Source organism: Alosa alosa, chromosome 18, assembly GCF_017589495.1.
Source record: "Alosa alosa isolate M-15738 ecotype Scorff River chromosome 18, AALO_Geno_1.1, whole genome shotgun sequence".
NCBI lineage: Eukaryota > Metazoa > Chordata > Actinopteri > Clupeiformes > Clupeidae > Alosa > Alosa alosa.
In genome coordinates this window covers 19,285,310-19,308,222 of record NC_063206.1, presented here as the reverse complement: position 1 = coordinate 19,308,222, position 22,913 = coordinate 19,285,310, and the positions used below count along the sequence as shown (strand labels likewise).

The window sequence follows — 22,913 nt, the reverse complement described above, 5'->3', positions numbered from 1 at the left end:
GGGTAATTTGTTTTGCACGCAAGGGAGCCACATTAAGCACAGACAACAATAAACAACAATAAAACCACACCAAAGATTCAACAACAATGAAGACGCAGAGGATACAGAAAACAGGGCATAAACAACAATAACACAGCAATGGTGGTGCCATGCAATCATCAGTCCAATAGCTAAGATGAATCAATAAAGAATTAATAATAATAAATAAATAATGAATAAGTTTAGTCAGAGTTTTTTTTGTTCCGGATTTATTTTATTTATTTTATTATTTTCTTCAGTGAATTTCCGTCAACGATTTCCAGGACACTGAAAGACCAAGCTGCATGAAACTTGGTGGGCATGTAGCCCCACAAGGATGACACAGAACCCTTGTTGTTCGTTTTGATCGGTTGCCCACCTGCTGCACCGGGCCCCCCGAAAGAAGGGTAGACTGAACACAGTTTTCTGTGAATATCTCGAGAACCATAGGGCCTAGGATGATTACGTTTTTTTTCATATGTTGGTCTCAAGGGGCCATGTCAACCCATCCCATATCCACTTATTTGAGGTACAATATAGCGCCAGCTAGTTACAAAAAACAAGGCATTGTAATCGCAGGTATCTTTGGATGACAACTTAAAAACTGCAAGAAATGTGAAGTGTAGGATCATTATGACACCCTCTGAATGCATGAAGTTTCATGGAATTCATAGGGGCCATATCAGCACACGCACACATGCAGGGGCGCTGCTAGAAAATGTGGGCCCTACAGTATGACAGAAAATAATTCTGCCCCATCGTACTGTTCATTGTGAGTGTGTAATGGGGGGGTGTGTGTGTGCCTGCGTGTGTGTGTTTTTATGTGTGTGTGTGCATATGCCTGCATGTCTACTGCAGTGTGCGTGCCTGTGTGTGTGTGTATGCGTGTGAGTCTGTGCATGTGTGCCTGTGTGTGTGCATGTACGTGCATGCATATGTATGCCTACATGTCTACTGTGTGTGCATGTGTCTTTATGTGTGTGTGTGTGTGTGTTTATGTGTGTGTGTGTGTGTACATGTGTGAGTGTGTGTGTGTGTGTGTGTGTGTGTGTGTGTGTGTGTGTGTGTGTGTGTGTGTGTGTGTGTGTGTGTGTGTGTGTGTCTTTGTGCTTTTGTGTGTGTGTGTATGTGTTTATGTGTCTGTGTATGTGTGTGTGTCAGTGTTTTTGTGTTTTTGTGTTTGTGTGTGTGTGTGCCTGCATGTGTACTGTGCATGTATCTTTCTGTGTGTGTTTGCATGTGTTCATGTGTGCATGCATAGTGTACAGTCACTAAATGTACACATATATTAATATATTGTATAGTCCCCCATGAACAGATTCCAAAAAAACTTGGCATGCAATCAGAGGGTGTCATAATGATCCTAAAATTTTGTGCAGTTTTGACCATGTCAGCCAGAGTAACCTGCGATTACAACACCTCATTTTTGTTTTTACATTTGTAACTGGGTGGCGCTATACATCAAATGAGTGGTGATGAGTGAAATGAGTTCACAGACATGAAAGTGGAAAGTACTGTAACATTAAGAATATACTGAAAAAGAATCATACAGAGATGTGAAACATGCTGTAAATATGACATTTATCACTGTAAACTAATAAATAAAAAAAACATTGGTATCATTGATATACAGTACATCCATAAAACAATGCTGGGTAGTTTTATCTAGGACTTCACAAAGTTCACATCTCCCAAAACTGCGGAAGTGAATGTGTAGATATGGGAGCTAGTCAATCTGACACAGAGACACAGCGGAGTCATGGTCAACCCAGAACCCTGGATAAAGGGGCTCAGTGAACTTGGCAGAAAAGGTGTACAGATGGATTCTTGTGTCCCTTGCACACACTTGATAGAATGAAAGAGTTCCAGCCTGCCAGTCCAGATACACCCCCACTCTGTGTTGTCTCGGGTTGGGTTTGGGCACTGGCACTTGTATGGTCTTATTATTGTGCTGGGCAAGGCAATGGCCCCAAAACTGACCTCTGAGACTCCAGGACTTGTTGTTAGACCCAAATTGGCTGTCATGTGCCCCTTTCCTGCTTATGTCTCTGTATGCTACTGCAATAGCCGCTCCCTCACGAGCCCATTCCACTTCCCAGTAAGCGCGTCCTGTCAGACCCTCTCTGCACAGCACTTGCTCAATAACTTCAAATCGATCTGGGTGATCCGAATGAGAGTTCTTTCTAAGATTCGTAGCCTTGGTGTCTCCTTTAGAAAGCCCAAGCTTGTGGTGGGCTGTGTTTGGGTCCATGGTGAGCTCACAAGCATCTGAGGGGGATTGAGAAAAGATGGCAAAGGCTATGGAATATGGTCAAGCACATTACATACAGGTGTGATTTTGTCTGTGTAATGTGTGTATTTCTAAAACTGATAGTTCCGGTCCTTGACTTTGATTGGCTGAATCACATTTGATGCCGTTGTAAAATGCAGCATAAACATACACCTTGACCACATTTCGTTCTATATTACTGCGCTACCATAACTTGATACAAAAGTTAAAGTAGCTGCGTCTCGACATTGCGTGGCAACCATTCAGATAGAGGAAATATATTTCTTGGTGGAAGAATGATTATCTAGGAATAATTTATACATCAATAGACACATTTATCGGTTATTTAGTGTTCTAGTGAAATACGGAATGTTATAAACACTTACATTTCTCTAGACCAGGTTTCAGGAACTTCTTTCCATCATGGTCAACACTGAGTGAAAAAATATTTAGTGTTGAGCACCTAGAATGAGTCACTACAATAGAGAGATTGAATACATCTAAATCTGCTCTGCTTACTTGAGATTCTCCAGTTTAAAGCCTATGTCCTGAGATGAAAGTAGCTTGATCCCTGAGTCTCCAAGGTGATTGTAGCTTAGATCCAGCTCTTTAAGGTGGGAGTGGTTTGAAACCAAAGCTGTGGATAAGAATGTGCAACCCTTCTCTGTAATGAGACAGCCAGAAAGCCTTCCAGAGTAGAGGGAGAAGGAGAGAGGGGAAACAGAGAAAATATGGTTAAGTTGAGTATTGTGTTGATTTCACAGCTCAGTCAATGACAATTGAGTTTCAATTGAGACAATAGAATCTACATGTGTGTTAGCCTGGGAATACCCATACGAACTTTCGGCAAATTTGGGATTTGCTCTGTAGTTCCGTCTGGCCAAGAGGCCATTGAAGCCCATTTCCAATGTTCATAAAACACAGACATGCAAATACAATCGCTAATCCGGCATGAACGTGTATTTCTTTGGAAATGAGAAAACAACTGCATTTAAAACCTTTGTTTACAAGATTGCTACGCTTTTGAATCTATTTGGTAAGAGTTTAATGTACCAATTTAAGTGTAATTTTACTGCTAGTTACACCCCTGCTAGAAGTCATAAGTTAATGAATATTTTCCAGACCCACTCCCAATTGTGCAATTGTGAAGCTCCGAGTGTTTCCCAGGCTAAATGTGTGTATGTGCTCATGTGAATTTCATCCGAACCTTAAAGTCTCCATTTTACAATTTGTAGATCTTAACCCATTTGAAAGAAATTCTAGTCCTGTGTCACAAAGATCATTGTTTGTCAGGTCAAGCTCTTTTAGATGTGAGTGTGGCCACTGGAAAACGGAGCTTATGAATTCACCAAAGTCCTCTTTCAGTTCACAGCAAACAAGCCTGCAAATTAATTCAACTGAAATATTTACATTTGTTTTCTTTTTCTTTTAAACATATTATGAATATAGCAAATACGGCAAATACTGATTTTGAGTATGTTTTGATAACCTCAGTGTTTCCACTTTGCATTGAGAATTTTGCAGTCGAAGGGAGAGGGCTTCAGTGGTAACAATCTGTAGGTTGTTGTAACTTAGATCCAGTTCTTTCAGTTGTGAGATTTCGGACTCAAGGGCCTGTGTTACAGTCTCAAAGCTTTTCACAGTGAGTTGACACCCGACCAGTCTACAGAAAGAAAAATTAAGATAGTTTAAAACACAAGACATTTGATTCAGCCTTCGTTTGAGACATGATCAGTGTCAACAGTGCATTGTGAGTTGATTTGCCATTGGCTCCTATGAGTGAACTTTAAGGCTTACACATGTCAATTATATTACAAGGGCCATTCTCCCCTAGAGCAACTTGGGGTTAAATGCCTTGATCAAGGGAATTGAACCCACAACTTTTCAGGCTACAGTACATGCCAGCCCAGCCAGCCCAGACCACCCTATTCCTGTAATGTTTCGATTATATCTTTGAAAAATACTCACCGAGCCTTTCTGCAGCCTGCAACAGCTCCTAAAAGTCTTTGACGACCTTCACTTGTGGTGTTGTACTTCTGAAGGTCAAGTTCATCGAGTACATCTTTTGAGACAAGGATCGTATAGGCCAGTACTGAGCAGTGAGAAGAAAAGAGTTCTTTTCCAGACTCCAGGTACTCTTGAATCTCTGTGTGCAAGGAATTGTCATTCATTTCAAGCAAGCAAAGCAAGAGATTCATGCACCGTTCCTTGATGTCTTTGTAGCGGATAATTTCTTTGGTATATTTGATGGTTTGCTCAATGCTCTCTGAGCTGCTCACTGTTTGTGTTAGCAGGCCCTGTAGGAGCCTCTGGTTTGACTCCAGTGAGAGCCCCAAAAGAAACCGCACAAACAGGTCCCAGTGTCCATCTTCACTCTCCAAGGACTTGTCCACAGCATCCTTCAGCAGTGTTTCCAGGAAGTGCTGTCTCTCCCAACCAGTGAGGAGAGACTTCAGAGCTTTGAAGTTTCTGTTCACATAGGAGTAAAATGCATAAAGAGCAGCAAGAAACTCCTGAATCGAGAGGTGAACAAAACAGAAGACCTTTTTTTGCGTGAACACAAATTCTTCCCTGAAAAGTTCTGTACACAAACCACTGTACACTGAGGCCTCAGTGATATTGATGCCACATTCCTCAAGGTCCTCTTCATAGAACAGCAGATTTCCTTTCTCCAGTTGTGTGAATGCTAGTTCTGCTAACTTCAAAATTATATCTTTGTTTGCCTCAAGAACTTTGCTACTAGGAGCACCGTCTTCCATTTCCCCAAATTTCTGGCTCTTCATGTTCATCTGAATGATTAAGAAATGGGTGAATATCTCAGTAAGAGTTTGGGGTATTTGTTCCCTGTTGTTTTGGAAGACTTCTTGAAGCACAATGGAAGAGATCCAACTGACAACTGGTATGTGGCACATAAAGTGAAGGCTTCTTAATGTCTTAATGTGTGAGATGATTTGGTTGGCCTGAGTCTGATCACTTATTTTCTTTCGAAAGTACTCATCTTTCTGTGGGTCAGTAAATCCACGCACCTCAGTCATACGACTGATGAACTGACCAGGGATCTGTCCAGCTGCTGCTGGTCTTGATGTGATCCATATGTGAGCTGATGGGAGAAGATTCCCCTGGATCAGGTTTGCTATCAGATCGCCAACTGAGGATATCTGTGAAACATCATGGAGTTTCAGGGATTGATCACTGGTAAAGTTCAATGTAATTCTGCTTTCATCCAGCCCATCAAAAATTACAACCAGAATGCACTCCTCATACATTTTGTTATCTGTTAGCTGTTTCAAGGCAGGGTGGAAGTCAACCAGAAGTTGATGAAAACAGTACTGTTCATTTGAGATTAAGTTAATTTCCCGGAAAGGGAGCACAAATATAAAATCTATATCACAATTTGCCTTGTCCTCTGCCCAATCAAGAATGAATTTCTGCACAGACACTGTTTTTCCAATGCCAGCAACCCCTTTGGTTAGCACTGCTCTGATACACACTTGCTCTTCAAGCAATGTTTTAAAGATATCATTATAGTTGATTGCGTTGTCTTGTGTTTGTCTTCTTGATGTTTCAATTTGTCGAGCTTCATGTGCTTTCACGCTTTCAGTCCATCCCTCAGTGATATAGAGGGGTGTAAATATCGTGTTTAAAGGAGTTTCATTTCCTGGTTTAATGTTTCCCTCACAAACGTGCTCAAACCTCTTTTTCATTGTGGCTTTATGGCTCATCTTCACTCTTTCCAGGATATTGTCCTCTGCTGATCAAAGGAATCACATGTTAGTTATTTGCTGAGGTAAAAGAAATACCTCAAATCATTGTGAAACCCTCTTTATTGAGGCAAAGTCCTTATTTCTCTAGCATTATATCAAGGAAAGTTTACATGGCAACTGCTAACTTTGCAACAGTAATAAAATAGATTACTAATCCATGTATCGCTAAAATCAGATGTAAAAACATTTGAGATAAAGAATTCAGTCTCACGTCTGATGGGACCAGAATACAAGTTGTTATCTGGCTGAACTGTGTGTGAGGGTGAAGGTGATCTAGACCTGTTGGAACACACAGCAGAGGTGCGCTCTGATGCTTCATTCACATCTCCACAGGAGCTAACACAATCCCTGCATAAATGATGTCGTTGCCCTTTTTGAGATGTATAGGTTTGTGAAATACCTGTATGAAAGTGTTCTCTTAATTGAGTGATTAGTGGGGCTCTTAGACCCAATCATACCAGTTGACATCACATGGTAGGTCAGCTGATTGTAAGGCCTACATCCCTTCATCAAATGAGTCCACCATTTGCCTGAAGAAGACCCAGCAGGGTCGAAACGTTGCCTTTTGAATATTAAATATATGGGAGTCAAAAGCAGTGTTGCAGACATTATATCTTTTAATTTGGTTAAGTCAAAGCTGACCATGATCCATAAAATGTTGTTTGGTAGTGTCCAAATTTGTTTTGCGTGTCTTCTTACTAAGGTAAAGGACACACACAATATTTGCACTCGTGGCAGCATATCAGATCTGTGTCCTTATACATTTGAGACATTGTTAGGGAAAGGAACCTTTGCCTATATAGGTGCAGTTCAGTGGAACAAGTTAGATCGACAAATTAAAGTAATTTCCGAACTCTTTTAAGAAGAGAATCAAGGCCTGGTTACTAGCGAGGGTAGCTGAATAGAACAGGGGGCAGGTACCATTTTATCATTTTTATTTATTTAAGAAGAATGTTTTTATGTTATGTCATTGATTATCACACACTCTATGAGTGTCTTGTCTTGTGGTGTTATGTGTTGAGGACCACAATGGAAATAAGTCCTGGACTTTATTGTGTTTTTAGCCTCGATTTTATCTAAATACAGGAGGCCTATTGCTATTTGCAAGAAACAAATGTTTATGTTTATGTTATATGTTATGTCATATGTTATTTATGTGCTATGTATGTTCCATTGGCAATGATTGGTTTATGGGATTTGTAAATTATTTGTTTTTATTTAGATTTTACACAGCATCCAAACTTTTTTGGAAATGGGGATGTAGTTTAAAATGCTCCATTAATCCTAATATGCCAAAACACAGAGCAGAATTTTTGTATGATGCATTCTTCAATGAAACATGTCCTCACCTGTGATTAGAATGGCCAGTCCCTCCATCCACATTGATAGGCTGCATCATGGAGTCACTGCTCTTCAATGATAAAAGACTTGGGACTGGGGAGACTGATCTACTCATGAACAATATGGAATAGCCTAGCATTAGAATAGTGACATTAAACAGAAATTATGGCCAGTCCCTCCATCCAGATTCAGGCTGCATCATGAGAATAAAAAGGACTGGGGAGACTGATCTACTCATGAACAATATGGAATAGCCTTTATATTAGATACATTATTCTAGCCTTAACCTATGTGATAAACAAATGTATCCTCACCTGTGATCATGGCCAGTCCCTCCATCCAGATTGATAGGCTGCATCATGGAGTCACTGCTTTTCATTGATAAAAGACTTGGCACTGGGGAGACTGATCTACTCATGAACAATATGGAATACTATCCTCCATTTTTAGTTTTCATAAAATTTTTAAACATTTTGTTCTAGCATTTTAAACTGTAATTGGGTTATAGATTTAACAATCAAAAAACACAACTGCAATTGTATTGAAATCCAAAAATAAATTAATATAAGTTTTCAAAATAAGGAACCTTAACAATATGAGAATAACATTCTTTATGATACATTCTTCTTGCCAATAAAATGTATCCTCACCAGATCAGAATGGCCAGTCCCCTCCATCAGGTTGCATCATGGAGTCACTGCCATTGTCCCTCCATCCATGAACATTGAATATAGCTGCATCAATAAGTGTATTGGAGTCTTAACCTATGTGATACATTCTTCATTGATAAAAGACTTGGGACTGGGGAGACTGATCTACTCATGAACAATATGGAATAGCATTAGAATATTAACATTGAACAGAAATATTGCACTTGGTTCCAAAACGCTATATCCTCCATTTTAGTGAGTTTTCATAAATCATTTTTAAACATTTTGTTCTCCAAGTAATTTTAGCAGAACTGTAATTGGGTTATAGTTACTACATTTATCTTTACTTAATCAAAACAACACAACTGCAATTGTATTATTATTATTACCTGAAATCCAAAAATAAATAACATGAGTTATTAATGTTTTCAAAAATAGAGATATAGCATTTTGGAACCATAATCTTCACTTATTGGTCAATATGAGAATAAGAACTTAACTTTTATGATACATTCTTCTTGCCAATAAAATGTATCCTCACCTGTGATCAGAATGGCCAGTCCCTCCATCCATATTGATAGGCTGCATCATGGAGTCACTGCTCTTCATTGATAAAAGACTTGGCACTGGGGAGACTGATCTACTCATAAACATGGAATAACATTAGAATATTAACACTGCAAATAGAAATATCAAGATCATTGATCAATATGAGAACATTCTTCTTGCCAGAATAAACTTTTCAGCTGTATGATTTTGATGTTCATGTAGGGTTTGCTCTTTATGGACATGGGACATGGTAGGAGTCCCCCATCCCCAGCAATGGTTTTGCTTTCCTTTGCAAGGGCATGCAAAAATAATTGTGGTGGAATGCAATACTGCGATGTGCTTGTATTAGATGTTTTATGTTTCTACATCATTCACTTTGGGAATGGTGTCATTTAGTAGGCTACATACTGTACATGACTCACATGTCAATGTATTTTTAAACTAGAAATACCAGTTACACAGGATTTTTCCACATAAGCAAAACACTTCGTTTAATATTTCTATCAGCACATTAAGGGAATATGACCAATCTGATTTACTGATTTTAAGAGGTCACCCAAAGCACCATAATACTCAGAAAGTCTGTTCTGCCCTGTACTTTCCTAATGTAATCATTTCTTGGTAAACAATCTTAAGGAGACAAATAATACATTTAATACAAATAATACATACATAAGGTTGATAATTGCATGAAGGTTTAGTCCTTTATTTTGATCAATCTCAGAAAACATCTCCTCTGTGTCCTCTGTTCATCCATCGCATGTGCTGTCATTTTTGCAAATAGCAAACAAACTGCCACACATGACTTGGTCTAAGCAATACACTACACAGCTTAATCAAAAACATTGCTTTTGGAAAATCAGAATAGAGAGAGTTGCATTTGAGTGACTGAGCTCAAATACCAACAATATTTTGCCAAGATAAAGTGATGTGTCCTTGTGTTATAATCTGGAAAATGTTGACTTTTCAACACTCTTAAAACGAATGTGTTGCCCCAATCTGGATTACAGTAAGTTTATGCACTAGCGTTGTTTAACTCACCCCACCGTATTTTAGATAAAGCCATTATTCTAATGTTCAAGAACAAGTGAGCTAATTATCCTCCTCACCTCTGACCAAAGCAGGAAGTCTCTGTCAGTTCAGTTGGCTGTGCTTTAGCCTTATTGATGTTCTCGGCTGGGCATATGATGACATTGTTGCTGTGCTGAGATCAGTGTCTCCCTGTGCTCTCTATTCAGCGAGACTCATCTTTCTGTCCATCTGCCCGTCATGCTCCACTCTATTACCTGGTGTAGGTGTAGCCTCGTCAGCCTCTTTCACCTCAGAGAGACTAGTCAGCCACACATTGCTTTACACACTGTGGGCACACAAATTGTATTTCTGAGTGAGTTGCTAAAGCATAATGCAGTAACTGAAATACATTTAAAAAAATGTAAACAATCGGTAGCTAAGACTATCTTTCATTGACACTTGAAAGATGGCAAAAGGATTCTCAAACACCCTTGGGGCTCTGAAACAATCATAGCTGTACTCACATGTGTTGAATTTGAAGCTGCAGGACAGCTATGCCTAATAGTTGATGAAAACATATGACATTTCTGTAACATTACATTGACATGAATTGTCATGAATATCCAGCCTAGTGAAGAGTGTGCAATTACCATGTGTGTGTTGGCAGGTACTTTCCAGGACTGTTGAATTTCTGGTTCAACCAGTTCCCTTGAAGTCCATTTTAGATCCTGTATCAAGGTTATCTAAGACATGCTCCACCTCTCACTGTTCACATGAAGTGATTTATGTTTGACATTTACATTTCCATCACCCTGTGTGTTTTCACTTCTAAGTAACTTCTTTTTCTCACTTATAAATTAAACATTTGTAAATTTACAATTATAAATTAAACATTTATACATTTACAAGAGACAAAGGGACCCTTATTTAGCAGTTGAGTCATATGATGTTATTTGTTTCTTTGTAAGAAAACCTGTTGAACTTAAAAATATGTAGGTGTGCGATCATGTCAAACTTATTTTCACATTAACTCTTTCACTCTTATGGACTGAGATGAATTGGACAGAGAGTTTAGTTAGCATAATCATAATTCATTCCTAAGTGAACATAATCATAAATTCATCATGCACAAATCCTTCTTCATGCATTTGTACTGGAAATTACATTAAATAAACATTAAATGTTATATTATTACATATATATATATATATATATATATATATATATATATATATATATATATATATATATATATATATATATATAATTTCATTATTTCATTATTATCATTGAATTTGTGATAAATTAGACTCATGATGCATTATGTAAAGGATTTAGATTGAAAGAGCTACTTGAATTGAACAGTGCAGAAATAAATAGTTTTTAAAAGTTGCCCTTCACAGTTTTTCTGTAGTGTCAAAAACTTGCCTGAAGAGGGTGTTTCAGTATGACTTTAGAGGAGAGTTTGCTTGAGGTGAATGCAGTGCACTGAATTTTACAATTAATTTAAAGGTAGAGTAATCTTACAGTTGCTTCCAAACGTATAATAGTGACTGCTGATGGCCAGTATGCCAACAGTCATCCAGATATCACTGCTGGACCATTATGAAAGGAAATTTTACGTACATTCTAACATTTATCAAGCTTAAAAAAAATACCATGTTATGAGTCATTAGGGTAGAATGGATCCCTAAGGACCTCTTAACACTTGAGTTATGTGGAGTCATTAACAATTTAAGATGCAAGATATCTATACCTATCTATACGTCTAAATGTCTACTGTCTTGTACTTGAACTCAAAAAGCTATATGGGTGTCAATGACCTTCTTGCTGTAGCCTATGTGTCATGATCCTGGCTGTTTCTTTGGGTGGAAGGAATTGCCATCGTCTTTGGCTTGTGGCCTCTAATTTTAGCAAGATACAAGGAAGTAACTTCACAGCGTTCACACTCTGTTTATTTGGCAACATTTAGACACTTGGTCTTCATCAGATAAACAAACTTGTTTGATGGGAAGACATAAGACACAAGTTTAATTTTTGAGACAAGTGGAGACATGAACTCGAAAATGACCTAGAATCTAATAGAGGTTAGCCCTTGATGAAATTACACATGCAGTAGCCATGATAACGGCCACAGTACAAATGACATACATACATACATACAAAGAAACATATATACAAACTCTTATAAATGGTTGCCTGGCATACCTTCATGAAGAAAACTACTTAATTTCACAAAGAGATAGAGATGAATCATATTCAAGTCCAAACCCTGGATACACAGGCTCAGTAAATGTTGTACAAAAAGTGTGCAAATGCACCTGTGTGTCATTAGAGACTTTGTAGAAAGACAATGTTCCCGCTGGCCAGTCCAGATACACACCTATACAGTTTCGGTTGGACGGTGGCACTGGTATGTCAATATTTTTACCATTGTGCTTAACAATGTAAACATTATCACAGCACATCAAACTCCAGGATTTGTCATTTGATCCAAACTCGCTGTCAACCTTTCCTTTCCTCTCTATGCCTCTGTATGCCACTGCAATAGCCGCTCCTTTGTGACCCCACTCAGCCTCCCAGTAGCGGCGTCCAGTCAGACCCTCTCTGCACAGCACTTGTTCAAAGACCTCGAACCGCTCTTCGTGGGGAGGGTATAGTTGCATGATCCCTCGTTTGGCCTTGGTGTCCTTCTTGGACAGAGCTATGTCTTTGTGTGGTGTGTTTGGGTCCATTGTGAGCTCACAGGCATCTGTATGTAAGAATAAAAGAAAAACATGTCAACATGCACAGAACAATATGGCATACCAGAAAAGGTATTTAGTTGGTTTTAGTTGTTGTTGACTGTCGGTCTGTAGAGTTACTTGGACAGCTGTCCGTCTGTACAGTTACTTGGACGATCACGTGTATTCTCACAGAAACACTGAAATCACAAAAACATACAAATGAAAATACTTACATTTTCTCAGACCTGCTTTCAATCTCAACTCTCCACCATGTTCAACACTGGAGCACAAAAAAAGTCATGAAAGCATGTTCACATGCAAACTAAACCAGATACAAATATATTGTGGAAGAGTGAAATTGTCTCTGATAATTAACCATTAAACACTTTACATACTTAAGTGATGTCAGTTTATAGCCTTTGTTCTGTTCCAGAGAGGAGATGTGTGAGACTGCAGTTTCACTTGGGTGATTGTAGCTCAAATCCAGCTCTCTGAGGTTGGAATGGTTGGACTCTAGAACTGAGGCTAAAACTTCAAAACCCCTCTCTGATACAAGACAACCTGAGAGCCTGTGATCAAATGGTTTACAAAGGAGATTAGAAAAAAGGAGGTTAGAAAAAAGGGAAAAAAGTGTACTTCTTGAATATAACATGCATATTTCTTGATATAATAGAGGTTCCAGATTATTTATATCAATAAATAAAACTTTATATGTCGTTCACATTAACGTGTTTGCAACAATTACAATGACTCTGATTAGCCGTTGCTGTCAATACTTCTCTGATAACTCACTTTAATGTTGAAAGCTGTATTGTTAATCTCTTATAAAAAAAAAACAATTAATCAACTTCTGCTTGTCCATATGACATGCCAAATGCAGGTCCTCATCGTTTAGCTGGTTAACTGTTACCAAATACTTGAGTAAACCATTCAATATAAATAAGCACAGCTAAATAAAGTATTCACATGTACAATCACATTTAGAATGTTACACCCCACTTTTGTGGCTGAAACGGATCACTAAAGGATCACTTTAAATATTGTTATAGACAGCATATCATTTCACATCTCTCCTGATCCTGGTTTACCCGGTATATTTTCAGTTACCGTTGAAGTCTGTTGTATGCTTGCGTTTGTAAATGTTTTCTCCTCTACTTGTGTGTCACGATCTGTGCAGCAATCACAATTCATTTAATATTTTATACTTACATGAGAACTTCAACTTTACAATTGGGAGACATAAGCCCATTTGAGAGTTGTTCTACTCCTGCATCACAAAGATCATTGTTGCTCAGATCGAGCTCTTTCAAGCATGTGTGTTCTGACTTGAGCAGGGAGCTTATGAAGCCACAGAAATCCTCTTTCAGTTCACAACAATTTAGCCTATAGGAATAATGAGAATCAACTGTGAATTTATATAATAAACACGTAAACATGATATACTGTATGTGAAATGTATATGAAGAATACTGTACTTAGGGCTTTTATACATTATTTTAATAATGTACTGTGAGTATATGCCATTGTTGATCAAATGAGACCAGTACTCACATAAGTGTTTCCAGTTTGCAATGTTCAGACTTGATGGCATTAAGGAGCTCATTTTGCAAGTCTTTTAGGTCATTGTAACTCAGATTTAGATGCCTTAACTGAGAGGTTTCTGACTGAAGAGCTGAGGTCACTGTCTTAAGGAACTTGCTTGTGAGACGGCAGCCAATCAGACTACAGAGAGAAAGACAAAGAACTAGTATGAAAATGTTGTCTAACTACATACATTTTAGAATAACATATTGATCCATTCACAGAAACAAATGAAAAAAGCAGAAGTTTCTCTTAAATGTTCAAAATTGACTACACAAGAGAACACAATTTGTGATGTTCTGTGTACAGTACTGTATGTGGCAGGTTGCGTGTTTACTAACCGCGCCTTTCTGCAGCCACTCACAGCTCCCAGTAGCCGTCCACGACCTTCACTGGTTGTGGTGTACTTCTGAAGGTCAAGTTCATCGAGTACATCTTCTGAGACAAGAATCGTATAGGCCAGTACTGAGCAGTGAGAAGAAAAGAGTTCTTTTCCAGACTCCAGGTACTCTTGAATCTCTGTGTGCAAGGAATTGTCATTCATTTCAAGCAAGCAAAGCAAGAGATTCATGCACCGTTCCTTGATGTCTTTGTAGCGGATAATTTCTTTGGTATATTTGATGGTTTTCTCAATGCTCTCTGAGCTGCTCACTGTTTGTGTTAGCAGGCCCTGTAGGAGCCTCTGGTTTGACTCCAGTGAGAGTCCCAAAAGAAACCGCACAAACAGGTCCCAGTGTCCATCTTCACTCTCCAAGGACTTGTCCACAGCATCCTTCAGCAGCGTTTCCAGGAAGTGCTGTCTCTCCCAACCAGTGAGGAGAGACTTCAGAGCTTTGAAGTTTCTGTTCACATAGGAGTAAAATGCATAAAGAGCAGCAAGAAACTCCTGAATCGAGAGGTGAACAAAACAGAAGACCTTTTTTTGCCTAAATACACGTTCTTCCCTGAAAAGTTCTGTACACAAACCACTGTACACTGAGGCCTCAGTGACATTGATGCCGCATTCCTCAAGGTCCTCCTCATAGAACAACAGATTTCCTTTCTCCAGTTGTGTGAATGCTAGTTCTGCTAACTTCAAAATTACATCTTTGTTTGCCTCAAGAACTTTGCTACTAGGAGCACCGTCTTCCATTTCCCAAAATTTCTGGCTCTTCATGTTCATCTGAATGATTAAGAAATGGGTGAATATCTCAGTAAGAGTTTGGGGTATTTGTTCCCTGTTGTTTTGGAAGACTTCTTGAAGCACAATGGAAGAGATCCAACTGACAACTGGTATGTGGCACATAAAGTGAAGGCTTCTTGATGTCTTAATGTGTGAGATGATTTGGTTGGCCTGAGTCTGATCACTTATTTTCTTTCGAAAGTACTCATCTTTCTGTGGGTCAGTAAATCCACGCACCTCAGTCATACGACTGATGAACTGACCAGGGATCTGTCCAGCTGCTGCTGGTCTTGATGTGATCCATATGTGAGCTGATGGGAGAAGATTCCCCTGGATCAGGTTTGCTATCAGATCGCCAACTGAGGATATCTGTGAAACATCATGGAGTTTCAGGGCTTGATCACTGGTAAAGTCCAATGTTATTCTGCTTTCATCCAGCCCATCAAAGATAATCACCAAACTGCACCTCTCGTAAATGTTCTTGCTATTAGTTAGCTGTTTCAAGGCAGAGTGGAATTCAGAGAGAAGTTGGCGAAAAGAGAACTGGTTATCTGTAATCAAATTTATTTCCCGGAAAGGGAGCACAAATATGAAATCTATATCATGGTTTGCCTTGCCCTCTGCCCAATCAAGGATGAATTTCTGCACAGACACAGTTTTCCCAATGCCAGCAATCCCCTTGGTTAGAACGATTCTGATATCCTTGTCTTCTTCAGTCAGTGGTTTAAAGATGTTATTGCAGTCAATTTCAGTGTCTTGTGTTTGTCTTCTTGATTGTTCTATTAGACGAACTTCGTGTGTATTAACTTTTTCCCAACGTCGCTCAGTAATGTAGAGGGGTGTGAATATGCTATTCAGGGGAGTTGGATGAGTTATATTAATGTTTCCCTCGCATATGTGCTCAAACCTCTTTTTCATGCTGGCTTTATGGTCAGTCTTGACTCTCTGCAAGATATCCTCTGTTGAAAAGGAATACATTGAAAGAATAAATGAAGACCATAGTGATATGCCAATAGTGACTGCAACATCAGTACAGTAAATCTATATTTATTTTAGTAAATGTATGGACCCTTTCAACAATAAAAACAAAAACAATGCTTGAACGTTCTATTTGGGCCCCAATCTACTTCCTCTGCATTAAGATAATATATGGAATGTTAAAACGGAAGCCTTCTGGGTCCAACTATGATGCTGATAATGGAACTATCTTGAAAGGGTCCATAGATGTGATTCTAGGTACTCTCCCTTTATTTATGGTTTAATTAAAAAACAAATCATCCATACCTTTCCAATGTAAACAAACTCCAGCCTTACCACACAGAAGAGGACAGTTCATGTTTAATTGTGCCTCGTCCAAAGGGGCCACTTGTACGTATGTGGTTGGCACAGTTCTCAATCTAAATGCACCAGAAGGAAATATTCAGCAAAAAAAATTCCCATAATATTTAAGAAAATCCATTAATACTGTAAAGTGGGTCTAAAACAGTTGGCTGTTTTGCCGTGTCCCAATCACCCATTGCTCTCTATTAAGCACTAATGTATCCTCACTTTTCATCTGAAGTTGAAGCCTCTCCACCGAGAAAAGGAGGAAGCTCTATGGACTGGAAGCTGGGTGCTGGAGATACAGGTCTCTTGGTGTGTCCCTCGACCCCACAAGCTGTGCCAGCCTCCGCATACTCCTCTGAGTGAGGATGGGCCGGCTCTGCCTTTAATCTGCACATAAATTAAAGGATTTGTTCTTCATTTGTGGAGAGGACTGCCAAGATAAGTTGGCATGCTTGTTATTAAAAAGTTGGTCTCTACTATACAGAAAATCATATGGAGCCTGGTCATATGGAGTGTCAGCATATACTGCAACTGAAAGTCGCTTTGAAGAAAACGACAGCTAAATTTCATAAAGGCCTACAGGAGAGGAGTTAAATTCCCAGTGCCAGATAGGAGGGGATTTCCTACAGTGGGCGATGTTGTTACAGTCAACAACAGAACAGCCTTCAAGAAGCACTGGATTCATTAATAAATGAATAGAACTAATGTTAATGTAAATGTAAATGTACTGATATGAATGATATTAATTTCTGTAAACAATACACATATGTCTCATTAAGAAAAATAATAATACATGACCACAACCAGTTGACGTGTCAGCTGCGTTTGTATTTGTTAACAATACTCTGTTTTAACTCCCAATATCAACTTATTACATATTAATTCATCAACACATTATAACTAAAATTAGCACCTTACCTTTGGTTAGCGTCAGCATCCTCTCCACCAAATATAGGAGGCAGGTCACTGGGTGCAGGAGATACGGATCTCTGTGTCTGACCTGGACCATGAGCCTCATGGTCTCCCCTCTCAGATGGACTCAGTTTAGAAATTGTTCCCACATGCCCACGATGACCAGGCTGATCCATTTTGGAGTCAGTCCCTACGATAAACTTGTGCAGATAAGATCCTATATTGAGGCTATGGAAAAATACAGACAAGATTGTGGTATGAGTTTGCTTCTGATTAGAAAAAAAGCTGTGTAATATGTGATCAATTTGGGTATGTAATTCACTAAATCATGCAACAAATGTAAGCTTTACTGTGTAAATATCACTGAAACAGTTTAAAAAGAAGTAGTTTATCTTACCTTGTAACGAGATCATAGCGCTTAACTGTGTTGATGCTATTGATGTGTGTTTCTGGAAGTGTGTTTCCTCATTTGACTGTAAGTGTTACGCACATATACACAGAATGTTGTTTTTCTTGTTCTAAGACCAGGGGCCTGTTGAATCACATGCTGTTGTTACATATGTTTGTGAACTTATGGCAGTGCTGTGAACTAAACAGTTTCACTATAGCATTGTTTTGACTAAAAATCCATTGAATGATAATGAATTAGTACAGAACATAGTAAATGCATATTTCATATTTAGGTAGTACAAGTATTTATGGCACTCTTATTTGGTGAGAACATTAGTTGGCAGCAGTGTGTTTTTGTTTTGGTGATTTTAGCCATTTAGGAAAAGCAGAGGCTTGCAAAGCACACTGTAGTGTTTAGAGTCAAACAAAGTATGAAATGTATTTTTGGTAGTGTAATTTGAGCACTGACAGTTGTGGTACAGGTCTGTACTGTATGCCTTATTTATGCTAATTGTGCTATAGGCCCTTGACTCTATGCATCAAAGTAAAAATTTGCCCAGGCCTCCAGCGCAGTCAGAGCCGGCTCTAGCTCAGTCAATCTTCTCTGATTAAACAATTGATGATGATGATGATGATGATGATGATGATGATGATGATGATGATGATGACAAAGCTTTTTTTAATATTCTCTTTGTACTTGGCTACCAGTTGTGAAAGTGAAAGTGCTGCTTGCAAGTAATTCTCAGCAGGCCCATTGCCTTTGTCTGTTTTGTTTGCAGTGACAAGAGGGTAGGATTTCAACTCATATCCTCTCAAGTCGTACACACCATACAATTCTCAAGGTCATTGTGTTGTGTTTATTTATTTATTTATTTAGGCCTACTTGTGGCTATGTGGGTTGGCTCAGCTATTTGTTCGCCTAGTGAAATCATCTGCCACCTAAAGGGGGAGCATGTTACAGCAAAGCCACTTGACTGAAATAGTAGTGCATTGTATTACAGCCTATATGTAAAACACATTTTGTAGACTGTTTTGTAGACTGTTCACATTTTAGGTAGAAATGGTTTATCTCCGGACATGATAGAATTCTAGATATTACATCTAAGAACTTTCCATGCATTTTATCACTTATATTGTCAATATATCAATTTGGTTAAACCTCAAATGTTCTCTTCATGCCATGTAGAGATTTTTGTATTTTCTGGTACCTCCAGACCTGATATTTCTATCATAGATAAGAGCAGTAAGAATGCATTCATCTTGTATATAGGCTGTTTTTTTAGCAATGCCTGGAGGAAACCTACATTGTGAGGCTGGTGAAATATCAGTCTGTTATACAAATCTGTGGTTTTGGCTACACATATATATAATTTTTTTGCATTCATATTTGCCCGTTTGGGCCACGTACATAGGCTGGTCAGGGGTCTCAGGATGCCTGATTTCTCAAAACTGAAAGCAAATAATTGGCTAAGAACAGTAGGCTACTTCATCCCATCCATAAATTGAAGTTTCCATATTGGGAAGAAAAGGTGCCAGGGTTGGATCAGATTACTTTGAAATGTAATCCATTACCAACTACAAATTACATGGCAATTTTTGTAATCAGTAACGTAATCAGTTGGATTACCAAAAACATGTAACGTAATCTGATTACTTTAGGATAACTTCAATAAATATGTCCCTTAGGTAAAAGACACCACCACTGAATTGATGAAAGAATTCTCATTCTATTTTTCTCTTTATTATCATTACATCTAAGAAATCTCTTTGCTCTGAGTAAAGCATTCCTGTGTGAATTAACTGATCTTTTCCTCCAAAAATCTTAATGCAGCCCCTTGTTTTAGTGTTACCATTTACTTTGAGGTCACCAGGTCCCATTGTCAGAAAAACAACCAAAACTAATACATTTCTATAGCTATTCAACTTTCACCCCATCCCAAAATTGATCACTTAGTCATCATGGATGTGATCATGGATCACTATTCTAGAGCACACCTGGACAATGAATTTAGCTTTCGCTGGATTTTTTTGACCCAGGGACATGGCCTGAGATTAAATGACACCATGTCCATTTCAATTGTGGGGGTGAGAAAATTATTCCTTTGGGTTGTTTTTCAACCAGGAGGACCTGGTGACTTTCTCAAAGTAAACGGTAACACTAAAACAAGAGGCTACATTAAGATTAGGAGGAAAATATCAGGCAGTGTGCCGAGAGACCTGCCCCAATAGTAAATAAGTTAGTAAGTATAAGTAGCAAGTATAGATACTCTTTTGATCCCGTGAGGAAAATTTGGTCTCCCAATCCGTGAATTACTGAAGCACACAGAGCACACAGTGAACACACAGTAAGATGAAGCACACAATGAGCACACAGTGAGGTGAAGCACACACCAACCCGGAGCAGTGAGCTGTCTGCTACAGCGGCGCTCGGGCATCAGTGAGGGGTTACAGTGCCTTACTCAAGGGCACTTCAGCCGTGGATGTGGGCACGGGAGAGCAGTACTCAACCACTTCCCCCGCCCACATTTTTCCTACTGGTCGGGGATTGAAATGGCAAGCCCGAAGCTTGTCAAATTAAAAGATAGCTAGTCCATCATAAAAAAGTTGCATTGTTTGCATGATAAAATGTAATCAGGTAATTCCCAACAATGTAACTGTAATCTGATTACACAATTTTTTTATTGTAATTTGGGCTGATTATAGTTACTTGATTTTTGCAATCTGATTACGTAATCCAGATTACATGTAATCCGTTACTACCCAACCCTGGCCGTGGATACCAGTAACATCTGCTGTCACATGTTTGAAACATGTTTGGATTACTGCACCCATCAATTTTTGTGCTTATCTACATTTATTTTTAATTGTGAACACAATTGTGTGTGTGTGTGTGTGTGTGTGTGTGTGTGTGTGTGTGTGTGTGTTTGTTTACTCTGCATGATGTTTGCTGCTGCGGTTCGTCTGCCCCCTCCACATACATCATGAACTCATGAGCTCACACACAGCCTGCTATAACTGGGTCAGACTAGATACGTCTGGACACAGCCATGTTTTAGACAAACTTTCTGTTCTCTTAGCCTATATGATGAAAAAGAATCAATGCTCCACATGGCCTGTATGTATTGGATTGAACTGCTCCAAGAACCGTTAAAAAAATACATAGGAATGCACAGGGGATGTATGCACAGACTCTGGTTATTCTTGTGTGATCTCTGCAGAACCCATCCAGAGACCATGTAAAACATTGTCTGCTGGCAAACATAAGCAATACGTATAAATACATATTGCTACATTCTTAATTGCGATCTAAGGAGTGCATGTAACAATGTTTACAGGTTGTGTTTTTAACATATGATATGTTTACACTGACACCTAGAGGTGAAACAAAAAGCTGAACAAAGAAAAAAAGAACAATGCAAGAATCAAGAACCGAAAAACACAAAATAACCTCTTCCACTCAATAATAATACTTAAGAGTAGCAGCTGAAAGATGTTCTTAACAGATGCTTTTGTTGTGCAATATAAGAACAATAAACATGAAAAATTAACAGTTTAAAGTAGTCTTAAAACTAGTCTTAACCTACTTAAAATACTGATGATAGTAATAGGCTAAATAGTTTTAACAGAATAATAGCAATAGCAAATTGTCATAATAACAATAACCATGACTGTACACACATGATTCTGTGAGGAGAATTAATTAGTTAGCTACAATGTAAACAGATGAGTCTTTAAATGCATAAATATAAAATGTGTATGAACAAGTTTATTCTCAGACAAAGCATGTGTGTGTGTTTGTGCGGCGTGCATGCGTGTGTGTGTGTGCTGCCTCTGGTCACTAAAACATGGAATGTGCTGAGATTTGCTCTGAGAGACGCCACACACAAGCACACACACACACACACACACACACACACACACACACACACACACACACACACACACACACATACACACACAGATACAAGTTGGCCATTAAAGCAGGGTGGAAACATTTCCAGTGTCTTCTATATGTGTCTGTCTGTGTGTGATAAAAAATGTCTTGTCCAGTCAAAAAACTGTTAACCTCTGTTAGGGTGGACATATCCCAGCTCCTCTCTGAACTTTCCTACACTGTGCTTCAATGGCTGATATGTCTTTATAAGCACAGTCATTCAATGTAGTATTTGCTTAATAGCATTATAGTTCAGTAGTTACTTGAGCTACTGTTAGGATTCTTACACTAGATATATTTTACTGAGGTCAAGGCCATTAACATATTGGAAACAGAAATTCAACATTATCACTGGCCAGCATCACCTTTTTGCTGCACATTTGTAAATTGTGGTTCTCATGGACATGGGAGAGTGATTTGTCAGAAACATCTGCTTCACCTGCTCCTCTCCAAATGTGTGTTATTTTTAGACATTCATGTCATGTGCCTTCCACACAGCTGTGGCCGCAGACGTCTGTCGGCCGCACACCCATTTCTGTTGCCGCAGTGATCTATCTGTATGTATTACCGTATCACTAAAATGTGAAAGAACTGTCAGAGAGATGCCGGCCCTTTTGTTCTCTGTATGTCAGCCAAGGCAGGATGACTTGAGTCCTGCTTTTGTAAATCGTAAATCGTAAATGTGTCACCCACACACATACACTCATACACACACACACACACACACACACACACACACACACACACACACACACACACACACACACACACAAACACATACACACTCACACACACACACACACACACACACACACACACACACACACACACACACTAGGACCAGTGAGCACAAACATGTGGGGTGCTTTACGTAATTATGCAGGAGAGGATAAAGAAGGCAAAGATGGGGTAAAAGGTGGGAAATGATAGCTGGCAGATAGCAAAGGAACTGCATTTAAATGCTGCTTTTTAACCCCTGTGACCCCCTTCAAAGTACTTTCCAGAGTAAATTCACTCATTGTCTCACACACTCATACACTGATGGGGGAGATGTGTGTGTGTGTGTATGTGTGTGGGGGTGCAGGCCAGACCCAGACCGCACTGGTGTGTGTGCAGTCAGGATCGGCTCCCGACCTGCTTTGACCAGGTCTCCCGCCACCCTGCGTCCACTCCTCCCCTCACACTACCACGCTCCGGGGGGAGTGTTTGGCACAGGCAGCCAGTCAGGGCGCAGGAAATCCTCCCCACCCACTGAGGATCCTGGCAGGAGGCTTTTGGCT

The 22,913-nt window shown here is 39.1% G+C and overlaps 2 protein-coding genes across 8 annotated transcripts; both read right to left on the bottom strand.

Moving 5' to 3' along the window:
• Positions 1 to 1,416: 1,416 nt before the first annotated feature.
• On the bottom strand, positions 1,417 to 10,192 carry LOC125311453 (NACHT, LRR and PYD domains-containing protein 12-like). Of its 6 annotated transcripts, none has more exons than XM_048269523.1 (13): positions 10,127 to 10,192; positions 9,701 to 9,948; positions 8,584 to 8,682; positions 7,707 to 7,802; positions 7,401 to 7,499; positions 6,452 to 6,613; positions 6,263 to 6,330; positions 4,256 to 6,038; positions 3,777 to 3,950; positions 3,495 to 3,668; positions 2,807 to 2,974; positions 2,674 to 2,720; positions 1,417 to 2,286 (listed from the first exon to the last, which is right to left on the bottom strand). In XM_048269523.1, the coding sequence occupies exons 3-13, from the start codon at positions 8,649 to 8,651 to the stop codon at positions 1,745 to 1,747; spliced, it is 3,381 nt and encodes a 1,126-aa protein (XP_048125480.1). In that variant the 5' UTR covers positions 8,652 to 8,682; positions 9,701 to 9,948; positions 10,127 to 10,192; the 3' UTR covers positions 1,417 to 1,744. The 6 variants fall into 6 exon arrangements, with proteins under 6 accessions (XP_048125480.1, XP_048125482.1, XP_048125484.1 ...); XM_048269525.1 differs by having other exon boundaries at positions 4,256 to 6,035; XM_048269527.1 differs by lacking the exon at positions 6,452 to 6,613.
• A 1,347-nt stretch (positions 10,193 to 11,539) lies between these two features.
• On the bottom strand, positions 11,540 to 17,837 carry LOC125311454 (protein NLRC3-like). Of its 2 annotated transcripts, none has more exons than XM_048269531.1 (10): positions 17,707 to 17,837; positions 17,316 to 17,537; positions 16,620 to 16,784; positions 16,356 to 16,468; positions 14,251 to 16,030; positions 13,880 to 14,050; positions 13,538 to 13,711; positions 12,724 to 12,897; positions 12,562 to 12,608; positions 11,540 to 12,354 (listed from the first exon to the last, which is right to left on the bottom strand). In XM_048269531.1, the coding sequence occupies exons 2-10, from the start codon at positions 17,483 to 17,485 to the stop codon at positions 11,825 to 11,827; spliced, it is 3,324 nt and encodes a 1,107-aa protein (XP_048125488.1). In that variant the 5' UTR covers positions 17,486 to 17,537; positions 17,707 to 17,837; the 3' UTR covers positions 11,540 to 11,824. The 2 variants fall into 2 exon arrangements, with proteins under 2 accessions (XP_048125488.1, XP_048125487.1); XM_048269530.1 differs by lacking the exon at positions 12,562 to 12,608 and adding an exon at positions 12,467 to 12,525.
• Positions 17,838 to 22,913: the final 5,076 nt, after the last annotated feature.

What these genes read in the sequence shown, in the direction of transcription:
- LOC125311453 (XM_048269523.1), bottom strand. Translation starts at nt 8,651, where the DNA reads ATGAAGAGCAGTGACTCCATGATGCAGCCTATCAATATGGATGGAGGG. An exon ending in AAGAGAACACTTTCATACAG is followed by an intron (nt 6,331 to 6,451) that starts GTATTTCACAAA and finishes GTGTTCCAACAG; the next exon opens with GTCTAGATCACCTTCACCCT. An exon ending in TGCAAAGTGGAAACACTGAG is followed by an intron (nt 3,669 to 3,776) that starts GTTATCAAAACA and finishes ATTAATTTGCAG; the next exon opens with GCTTGTTTGCTGTGAACTGA.
- LOC125311454 (XM_048269530.1), bottom strand. Translation starts at nt 17,485, where the DNA reads ATGGATCAGCCTGGTCATCGTGGGCATGTGGGAACAATTTCTAAACTG. An exon ending in TGCAAACTGGAAACACTTAT is followed by an intron (nt 13,712 to 13,879) that starts GTGAGTACTGGT and finishes TTATTCCTATAG; the next exon opens with GCTAAATTGTTGTGAACTGA. An exon ending in TGTAAAGTTGAAGTTCTCAT is followed by an intron (nt 12,898 to 13,537) that starts GTAAGTATAAAA and finishes ATTTGATCACAG; the next exon opens with GCTCTCAGGTTGTCTTGTAT.